We start from the raw sequence: 11,727 nt of genomic DNA, 5'->3' as shown, positions 1-11,727 counted from the left end.
CATACACACACATATATATATATATATATATATATATATCTGATGTTTAAGACTAGTGATATTGTAAACTCAACAGACTAATGTTAGTATTAGTGTTTGTTTTGATTATCAGAGTTTTTTTAAACATCTGGGACCATATAAACGTTTAAAATAAACTTCTTCAAATTAAAGCATAAAAACAATATTTAGTAGAACAGTGTAAATAAAACTTCATTATTGATTGATGACAAACTCCCGATACTTGTATCAATACTGTGAATAGGTAGTGAAGATGGTATGATGCAGTGTATGATGTCTATAATATATTTAGATGTTTTATTTGTTGTATTAATGAGTATTAACATACTCAGTATACTGCCAAATGTGTAAGGAAATTTTTTATCTCGGGCATTTTTTTCTGCCTTGTAAAATGTTTATTGTTGTACATTTACCACAGTAATTTCAAAAAAGACTTGAATTTGAAACCAACAGTTCATTTTTATGAGCTCATTGTACAAAGTTGCATTTTTCATCTATAAAACTGACATTTTCTTTGTAAAGTAAGGACCATGTTTTTTTAAAGTAATATTCATTAATATTCCATTGTTTAAGATCTAGTCTAAAGGTTCGTAAAATATTTATTTCAAAAACAAATATTGGTAAGTATGAATGTACTTAAAGCTTTATCAAAATTGTTTTTAGCTACTTATCTAATCTTTGATAATCTGAGAAAGAGTAGCTGTTGTATCAAAGCCAGAGTAAATTTCTAGTTATCTCATTCTGGAAATCTGTTTTTGTTTTAACTGGTAAAATTATTATTTTTTTCTTTAGTTTAAGGGAAGATGCTTTTCTCTGACCTTGTAATTTGGTTTGAGTTTTAAACTGTTTCTGATAATTTTCCCTGTTGCAATGTTAATGTTGTTTTTGAAACCTATATCTTTTTTTTTATGCTTGGTTTTTACTGTATATAACACATACTATATGCATATAACTGATGTAAGGAATGAAAAACCTGTATGCATATTTATTTTTTTTCTCTAGCCCTGTTATTTTTCTGGTGAGCAGTATGTTTACTCAGATGTTTGTGTACTTTTAACCTTTATCTGCAAATGACAAAAATATCTCAATTTGCAATATAGGGTTTCAACTGGACCCCATGTTTTGAAATCAACCAAATATATGATTGCTGTAAGACTTGCATTGTTTTAATCTAGTTTAAACATTTCCCGTGTGTTGACGGGTATTTCAGTCTGTATTAGTTAAAGATGATGATTTAAAGAAAGCTGAAGATCTCTTAAGTGATTCTACTAAATTTGTGAAATTGCATAATGATCTAGTTTTAAAAGAAAATCTAAATTCCAAAGACATCTATTGCAATTGAAAAAGGATAATCTTCATGAAATACAGTATCTGAACATCAGACCATTACCTGCTACCCCAAGACTTTTTTTATGGTTTACCCAAAATTAGTAAAGGAGGAGTTCCATTACAACCTATTGTTTCTAATATTGGAACATATAAACATGCTTTAGCTGGTTTTTTTTAGTTGAATACCTGAAGAAGTTTATCATCAATGATTACACTTTAAAGGACAATTTTGAATTTTCTAAAGAGATCCAACAGTTGATTGTAATTTGCACTGTGCTAGTTCTGATGTTGAATCATTGTATACAAATTATACCATTGGAAGAAACCATACAGATAAGGGCCAACATGATTTACAGTGATGTTTTCAACAATGTGACCAATCCCAAACATGTTTTTCTGAACTTTGCAGTTACGGAATCTCACTTTCTTCTGAATGGAAAAATTTTTGATCAGGTTGATTATGTTGCTATAGGTTCAAGATTGATGCCATCTTTGGTTAGTTTGTTGTTGTGAAAAACAGTGACTAGAAAATTGACCACAACAGTTTAAGCCTCTCTATTATTGTAAGTATGTTGATGACACTTTTCCTATCTCTGAGCATTCTAGTCAAGCTTCCCAATATTTCCATTGTTTGAACAGTAGACACAGCAGTATAAAGTTTACACTAGAGCATCAAGAAGATACTAAATCTTTCTTTTTTTTGACACTTTAATGAGTAATAATAATGATCACTTCAGACATGAAGTGTACTACCAAAAAAAAAAAATGACATTTACATGCTTCATTCCCAATTTCTCTAAAGAAAACTTGGTTAAAATATTGTTTTATTTTGCTTATAAAATATCTAGAATATATGAAGTGTTACATAAAGAATTCAACAACATGAAATAATTTTTGTGAAGGGATGACTTCCCTATTCTTTTATTTATAGAATATTTCCTAATTATTTAAACAAAAGAAGTGTTAGTACATCAGACACATTAGGAGTACTAATTTGGGTAAATAATCGTTAATTGTTAAAAATCAGGTAAAGAATATCATTAAAAGGCAGTATCCATAGATACGGTTAAAATGTATGTTTACATCTAGTTGTTGCCTACAGTTTTTCTTTATATTTAAGAACTGAAAGAAAATTGATAATATAAGTGGAAGAAGGTAGTAACCCTAGATCCCCCATTAAATCAAGTGTACGTGAATATACCCTAAGAGAATGTATTATTGTTGTCCAGTCCAGTATTAAGTACAACGGAAAGTTTCAAATATATTTCTCCCTGTATTTGTGAACACCTGTGATTTATATTGTATGACCAGATCATTTATGTAAGCACAGATTTAATTAGGTAGTAGACTGGGCCATTCACAATATACCAGTATTGATGTTAATATCAAACATTCAAATCTTCTAGACTGGTAAAGAATTATTGTAATTATGTTTGATAAGTCATTTGCTATGTAGTGTGAAGGTATTTCAAAAACAAATATTGCCAACCATAAATAAGACCACTCAGAGATTTATCAAACTTGTTTATAGCCACTTATCTGATGCAAATCACATTTCAGCAGTGATTCTTTAATGTGATACTCAGTTAATGAGTGGGTCGAAAAAGTGAAAGGTTAATTTTTCATTTGCATAAAATGTAGCTGAAATTGTTTTTTTTATGACACTTAAGGTTTTTAATATGTGAATTATAAGTCAGTTTCTACTCTATAGCCAGATTATTAGTGAGTATACAGTTGACTTGAGTTTGCATTTTTTATAATGTTGTTACAAAAAAAAAAGTAAGTGTGTGTATATATATATATATAAATTGGAAAGAATCAGATAAATTGTGTGTGTGTGTGTGTATAATACAACTTACTGTTGAATAAAAAAGATCATTCTAAGCCAACCTTTTTTAACAGCTGTTCTTTTAAGTGTCCTACAAGTGTCTATCAACTTAGTAGTTTCAACATTTCATCTTTATAGTTACTATCTGATTTAAAACTTGTAGATGTTCAAAAGATATAGGCTATCACCAGAACAGCGTTTTATGTTTTTATTTTCATCTTTGGCAATTTTAACATTAGAATCAAAACTTAAATCCAAATTCCATATTCAAATATTAATAGGAAGTGTTTGAAATTAAACTTGCACTATTCAGCTAAATAAACCATAAAACAGAAATACAAAATATTAATCTATGACAGTAATATGTGGAATCTTGCACATGATGCAGAAATAATGAAATAAACACATTGATCACATTACAACCATAAAATCAGTACAGTTCTGTAGAGAAAAAAAGATAAAAGTTTGATTTTTTTTTTTTTGAGAATTCTTTTACTGAAGGTACTTTAAGCAAGATTCATCAGTCTTAAGTCCTAATATTATTTCATTTAAAATGAAAAGTCAAGAACAGTTTTGATCAGCTGACTAGCAATATGGCAGTTTTTCTGATTGGGCAAACTTTGTTTTTTGTAATATTAGTCATGTTTTTAATCTAGACATTTGTTATATATGGATTTCAACAAAGCCAAGTTCTTAATATACATGAAAAATTAAGCATGTTATTGCACAAGCATTTCTATTATCTTTCAATAGAATTGTTTAATTGATGGAAATTTGATTTTGATTTTCTCTGAGACATATTTGCTTCTGTGATAATGGTTATAATCTGCCTTGGTAGTTTTTTTTTTGTATAAAGGCATCATTGGAGATATTTCAATAACAATATGTTAGGTCTCACTTTACATAGAGCAGAGTTCTCTCTAAAAATATAAAAAATCACGAAGAACTATGTTAATGTTTCACCCAACTGAATGCATACATAAACCATATTCATACCTAAGCCAAGGTCTAGCTTCATCAACCCAAGAAGTACAATTGTGAGTAAGTAGTCAGTGTGCAATACTACCCAGCTTATACTATTGGTGAAGCCATGCCTTTTTTTTAAAAAAAAAGAACAAATCTGTATAAACAAGTAACATAAAATGCTCCTCACTTGATAACTTCAATTATAGTAGGAAAAATAGAAGTGTATTACTTGTATGTATGTAGCTAATCTTTAATGCACACCCCTAAAAACTTCAGTCTTTTTTTGGTTTTTTATTTGCAGAAGCCACCTTGGTCACAGCACTCTGTCCAACAGAAATGACACCAGATCCTACAGATATTGTTGTGTTAGCTGCCCACTTAACTCCCCCTACCCCAATTCCTACAGCCCCAGCACCAATGTTGTATAATCCTGAGGAAACTTTTCCCATCCAACTACTCTGGGTTGGAGCCTCCACTGTAGAGTTAGGACCTGAAAAAAAGGAGAAAATAAACCTCGGGCTCATTCACAATAGATGCACAGTAAAAAAGAAAATTGGTGCATATTTTTTACATTATAAACTTCTACTGAAAATTGCTATTGAAAGGAATTTAAAACATCAATATACAGGTATTCAGAAACAGTATTCAAGAAAATATAATATTAAAAAGTATGAAACAGTAATTTTGAAATTTTTTTATAACTTTTAAGTTTAACATTTATCACTATATGACCTTAAATAAGTATATTAAATCAGTATATTAAAAACAACTAAGAGCCCAGTTAACAATAAACTAACCCTATAGAGTTGAGGAAAAACAAGACAATTTTATGTTTCACAAGTACATCATTTATTCATGACCATGGTTTTGCCAGTAAAGGCATCCTCAGGTACAGACTGAAATAATTTGTAACAGGTTTATAAATGTTGAAACAAAGAACTGGAAGTAATCTTGACATTCATCTAGAGACAAGTGGAGAGGAGCTTAAGTTGGCTTGGTAGTTTAGAACTTTTTTCTGGATTTGTTTTTAGACTTTATTTCTAAAATTTCCAGGCTATCTAATTTTTTTTACTTTTTTTCACAGATATATTGTATAAACATATATAAACCAGTTAAAAAAAACATTTTAATTATACCTGATGGTGCCTTTACTGGCAAAACCATAGTCATGAATAAATGCTGTATTTGTGAAACATACAATTGTCTGGTTTTTCCTCAATTCTGTAATTATGGAGCTTCACCAAGTACCAATGGTTTCAAGTATCAATTATATAAACTAACCCTACATTATTCTACTTTGCCATATTTGATGTCAACAATTTTTAAAAAGGGACATCTCTTCACTTATTTGCCAATCTGGAAGCTTTAAGAACAAGGAAAATCTACAAATGAAATATTCCATTTATTTTATTGAATAAAAATTCCAGTGCATTTATCAACTTACAATAAACTTTAAATTACTTAGAAAAAAAGAAGGGGGACCAGTTGTGATGGAAGCTACATTTTATCAGCTGCTTAGTCTACTATATACCTATATTGTATAGTTTGCACCTGTCACAGGCAATGAAACCGACTATTTTTCTATTTCACCTTGTACAGTAGAACTATTTGTGGATCAGTATAAACGAGTTATATATACATATAACTTGTTTTAAAGTTCACTTAAGCATGCAAGATAATTATTTCATTGGTGGCACTTTTGCAACAGCTAACAAGAAGCAAATACATTTATAGATAACTACTAAGGTACTACAATGGAATCAACTTATGTTATGTAAATCTTGATTTTTCTTGAACTAAGAATCTATTCTTTAGTAAATTTCTTTAGGTAAAAAAGTTAATTTCGTTATCTTGATGATTGCATCATAGTAAAAGTTGAAAACGAGGGATTATGCAGAAGGTTACTGTTTAAATGCCAAAAACTGGTGAAATATTGGAAGACCAATAATTAGCATTTCATAGCATCTTATTTCTCTTATCACACAGCTCAACTGATGAGTTCTGGTATTGAATGGAAAGTGTACTGGGCAGTGACTTGTGGAAAATAAAAGATAGATCTGAAATGCTTTTTTTCCCCCACACCACTGATTTCAAGCTGCAATGGACAAATTAAGAGGAATGTGGAAAAACAAAACATCTACTGTTAACTTGTTTTTATATGAAATATCCGGAATATCTTGTAGGTGTTACCTTTTTATGCATGAAACAAACTGGATCAAAGATTAGTAAGGTCAAACCTATATTAACTTGTATTCCAACCTACTGCCTTAATACTGCACCAGATATTAATAAACAGAGAAGTACTGTATGCTATGTTTCTTCCTTTAGACATTTGTATTATTGTGATGTGCATGAATTAATGTATAAAACCTTCTTGGAAGTTTAGGAAATTATTTGAGTAGTATAAAAACATGAGTAAGTGTAAAGTAGTGAATTATTTATTGATTAGTGAGCCTGTTCCAGTAAATGATTAAGTATGATTTTTGAGTTAGCAGGTTTAGTTAGTTGGCTATTTCACTCAGTTTTGTAAATTATACGTTTGTGTTTGCAATGAAGTACTAGATATGGGAAAGTGACTTATTTACAAGAGACGTTAGTAAATAAGTGGAACTGTTGTATTGGTATTTACTTTTAACTTAGGCCAATCAGTAAGCATTATTTAAGACAATTTGTATAACTTACAGTCAAAGAAATAGAAAATTTTTTGTTATCACTAAATGGACTGAGCTTTACATTAATTTTTTCTGAATAATACAAAAGAACTCAACCAACAACAGTAAAACATGTTGATTAATACTAGTTTTACAGATACCACTGTTTGACTCAATCTCGTAATGTAAGGTGCGACATTGCCTCAAGAAGATGTGTTGATGTAAGAAGCAAATGGACACAAAGTTCCAGCAATAGAAAAGTTAGAAGTCACCATCACTATTTGGAATTTCTCTACATATCATAATCCATCTGTAATTAACATTGAACAAGAGTACATTATGCAGAAATATGCATTTTAGGTTAGACTTGCTTGTAACAGTTTCACATTTTATGATCAAATAATTCCAGTGAACTGTATGACAATTTCACTGTCAGATGTTCAACTTTCAGAGATATCGGTGATGGAAGCTAAAATAGAGTAGAATACAGAAAGATGGATGGAAAAAACCAAAAGGAAATATACTATGATTGTCTTTGTTGATATATCAGAGGGAGTTTGTTCAAATCATTAACTTCCGAGAGGACTTTGGTAATAAAAGTTACCCACAGATACCTTGAAAATCATAACTTTTAATTGAGTAAAGGGTGTTTCAAAATAATAATGCACAAAATAAATAATTTTTCTTGCAAACTAGCACTGCTTTTATTACCCTTTTTTCTATCACTTTCAACAATACCAGATTAGTGGTGAGTTTAAAAGTATGCATGTTAATGTGCAGGGTATTGTAAGGATCAATATAATGGACACTGTTCAGAAACATAGTACTTCAGTAAAGGATAAGTTTGGTATGCTGACTGAAAATTAAGGAAAGCATATTTAACAGTTTTTAAAACTACTCCACCATGCCAAACTTCCCAAATAAAACTTACAATACTTAAAAGTGTCTCTGTTAAAATTTAACTCCCCTAGAACGTTTTTTTGAATAGGTAATTATTTTAAATAAAGAAATTTCCTTTATAATCATATTACCTATATGTCTCTGTTTATACAGGGTTTAGTATGTTATATTAAAACGATTTTGAATAAGCAGATCAGTGGATCATGTGACAACCATTATAAAGTCATGGTGGATGTCATCATGTGCAGCATTTATAGATTTCTGTGTGACTGACTGTTGAAACAGGCACTATGAAACTGTCGTCTTGAATAATAGAAGAATTATGGAAAGCATTCAAAATGCAGCAGTGTGCTTTAGACATGACAGCCTTACAACAAAGATTTTCTGTGGAAACTATGTTGCAGGGTATTGTGAAGATGCATGGCTAGATGTAGTGTGAAGCTCCAAAAACATTGCAAGCTAACATACTCAACCCTCTGTACAGCATACAAATTAATTGTTATTATTCTTCAAGCTTTTTTTCCCATCTATTTTTTTTTTCTTAGTAGAATAAAAGATAAAGGATCTGACTAATCATTAAAAAAAAGACAAGTTGGATCCATGGTTTTAATATTTTCCACCACGGATTTTTTTTCTAGACAGAATTATGAATTATTTCTTAGAAGCAATAAAACTGTAGTCATTGGTTGGCATTTGCTGGGAGAAACCAAACTATTTTTTTCTCTCGATCCAATGGAGTTTATTGAATCAAATATATTTTAAAGTAAAATTGTGTAAGCAAGACTGGTAAAAAAATGATCAATTGATCGAAGATTAACGTTATTTATACTTTCACAAGACTTTTTGTTTCAATCTAGCTTACATGTTTCTGTCTCAGCAGCCTTCACTGATTCTGACTGATAATCCATCGTCACTGGTTCTACATCAACAGGTTCTGGCTGGGAAAAGAAAGTACATAAATATATTAGCAAACTCTACTGTCTCAGATTTCAAACTGCCCCCCCCCTGGCTCAACAGTAACTATGCATGCTTACGACGCTAAAATTCGTGTATCGATTTCTGCTCAGAGCATAGATAACCCACTGTGTAGCTTTGTGCTTAACAATAATCAAACCAATTCAAACTGGCAATACCAAAGTAATTTTACTTATAAAATTAATTCAATCTATGTTGTTCTATTTTCTTACTGACTGTGTTATTGAAATATAAAATTATGACTTTATTATTATTATTTTTTGTCATTATCGTACTACAGTTTCTTTCCATTCTAAAATTAAATCATAATTTACAAGTGAACACAATTATGGAGCGCATGACTTGTTAGAAATTCACAAGATTTTTTTTCTCTAACTAGACGCCCACGACACGTTCTCATCTCGCCTATTTCACAGCTGCATCTGGTTTCTATCATTACATGCGGAAACGCGTACACAAAACCTTCCTTGCCTCAGTTTCAGTCAAAGAAACTATGACGCATATCTTACAGCAAGCACACTTTATAACTATTTGCAAGTCAGTTCAGTTACTTGTGAAACTGTATATAAATAAAGGTGAAAAAAATGCCTTTTTTGCACACTGAAACTTCATGCTTTACTAGTTACTTAAAAGCCTGGTAAAGAAATTACTAATAAAATTATTTAACAGTCGTAATTTTCTAAGTTATTTAAAAGAGCTGCAAAACTTTCTTGAAATGTCATGCACCGCAGATCTTTTACAAGTTGTTGGTTTTTTAATTAGTAGCTACCAGTCTTTTTAATCAATTATTTAATCTTCCAAGAGAGAATATTTTTAGAGATAAATTTTTAGGCCGTGTGTTGACATGTTGACTTGTTTCATACGAATTGCTCCCGAGCACGAAAAACGATTTTAACGAAATAAAAACAGGTAGACTTCAAACGCCATTAATTATGATATGTGGAATAGGAAAACTCATTTGGTTTACACCTGTTACCACTACTGCTTTGCCAATTTATGGACCCTCTTTCACTAATTAAGCTATATGACTACCTCAGCAAGTTAAATAAATTAGTAAGTTAGCTCAGCAACATCGCCCAATCGAGAAAACAGCATATTATGATCAAAAGGTATTGTGGGAGCCATATTTTCAGGCTCAGCCCGAAATAGTTCCTAGGGTAAATGGATGGAAGAGTGAACAAGAAGCTATTCATTTCAAAAAGACCAGCTTTAACAACATTAAGCAACCTTCCAACAGAGAGTTGTAACAACTACTAGATATTGGTGGCCGTCTTATCAGACAGATTTGAAGGAAATTTCAAAAGCAAAATCTAGGAGCAGAATAAAGAAAAAGGACGAGACCTTGGCCTAAGTTACGGAAGATGTCGCAAGGCTTGCTCATTTATCTTATCCATATGATCTATGTGAAATGATGGATTCATTGGCATGTGATCAATTCATAGATGTTATAATGAATGAGGATATGTAAATTAGGCTGAAGTAAAATAAGTATTTTTTTAAAGGAAGCCGCCCAGTTGACCATGGAACTTCTATCAAAGTCACAGATAAGCAACTAAAAGTAACATCCAGTAATTATGTCATATCAAGCAGAGTGAAAACATCAATTCTGTATGATAGAAGAAATAAAAAATAATAATTATACAATTGGTTACTCAGAATTAAAGAGGTAAACCACAGAACAGTAAGTGTTTCAATTGCAGCTTCAAAGAACATATTACCAAGATCTGCAGAGAAAAACCTGTAAGAAATAAAACTTTTGCTCAAAGGTTGAAAGACAAAGAAAACTGCTGTAAGTTTGGAAAATATAAACACTACAGTCGAGTCTGTGATCAATGAACGTATGATACTACACTAAGGAGACAATACCCTGACGATAAATCCCAGTATTCACCTACATCCAAGAAACAATAGGGAGATAATCAGACATGGAAAAAACGAATTAGTTGGACTTAAGAGGTGAAGTTCACCTGAGAATACTCCATCTATGCCAATCGAAATAAGGAGTTCACTAATTAAAAGAACCAGCCCACAAAATGTTAAATTCATTAATTGGAACCCTTAAAGCATATTGATTGACATTTGGGTTCTAGAACTCCATTTTTTTACCTGATTTGGTAATGAAAGGTGAGAAATTGCCTCCAGAGATAAAGCAAGAAGATGGGTTGATGTGGACAGTGCGTGGTCATAAAGTTCCACATAGATATAATTTTGGTTTATAAAAAATACCATGATTATATCTTAATTTCATGCCCATTTAAAATTCTTTGATGAAATTAGGAAGAAGAAAAAACCCACTTTTACAAAATTATAGTGTGTATGTATTTTTTCTATTCAGTTTTAATTGAAACAGTAAAAGGGATAAATTTTTTGACTTCTCATGTGAACAATGTTATATTTTTGCTCTTGGTGATATTTCCAAGGAAATTATTTGCAACAAACGAGAATTACACTACCAAAGGTTGAACTTCCATTGACAAGAAGGGAGACAGTTGTTATACCACCACAAAATGAGATACTCCTACCAAGACACATTAGGAAAAACGTTACATTTAGTGGCTGGGACACAGCAGAACCAAACACTCTAGCTTGTCTTGAGGGATTACTTGTTGGGAGAATTTTTGTGGAACTTAAGAGTAAGGGTGTTATCATTAGGACCATGAACCTATTAAACCATGTTGGAATTCGAGTTAATTCTGGACAGGACATTGCAAGATGTAAAGCTGTACCAGTAGTACTTCCACATCAAAGAATACCAATCATAAGTAGTAACTTTAGAGACAAGATATAGGGAGTGTGATGTCAAATAATCAGAAGAAAGGGCTTACAACCTCATTCATAGGTGATTTATGACTGAAGCTATGAACGTCTTACAACAGTCAATGCCATAAACTACATGACTTGTTCATGGAACACTAAGATTCCTTCTCCAGTGAACCTCATGACTTAGGCCAGACAAATAAAATAATCATAAGATTGATACTGGAGATGTGACCACAATATGACAATTAGTTAGATGAATTCCACCTGCAAAATAAGCCGAGGCTTTTAAAAATATAAAAG

At 31.1% G+C, this 11,727-nt stretch overlaps 1 protein-coding gene and 1 long non-coding RNA gene across 2 annotated transcripts in view; one reads left to right on the top strand and one right to left on the bottom strand.

The window, feature by feature from the left end:
• Positions 1-6,449, top strand: part of LOC106471607 (condensin-2 complex subunit H2-like) — a 46,325-nt gene extending 39,876 nt beyond the window's left edge. The window contains exons 15-16 of the mRNA XM_022400224.1: positions 4,443-4,681; positions 6,128-6,449. Coding sequence (XP_022255932.1) covers positions 4,443-4,681; positions 6,128-6,136 — 248 coding nt within the window. The 3' untranslated portion in view covers positions 6,137-6,449. The remainder of the gene's footprint in view (positions 1-4,442; positions 4,682-6,127) is intronic.
• Positions 3,370-9,111, bottom strand: LOC106471610. Its single transcript, XR_002613291.1, has 3 exons — positions 8,982-9,111; positions 8,555-8,630; positions 3,370-4,631 (listed from the first exon to the last, which is right to left on the bottom strand). It is a non-coding gene; the product is annotated as an uncharacterized LOC106471610 (long non-coding RNA).
• Positions 9,112-11,727: the final 2,616 nt, after the last annotated feature.

This window comes from Limulus polyphemus, unplaced genomic scaffold (genome assembly GCF_000517525.1).
Source record: "Limulus polyphemus unplaced genomic scaffold, Limulus_polyphemus-2.1.2 Scaffold4733, whole genome shotgun sequence".
Lineage (NCBI taxonomy): Eukaryota > Metazoa > Arthropoda > Merostomata > Xiphosura > Limulidae > Limulus > Limulus polyphemus.
Note: the sequence above shows the minus strand (reverse complement) of the source record. Positions and strands in the feature narration are given on the sequence as shown.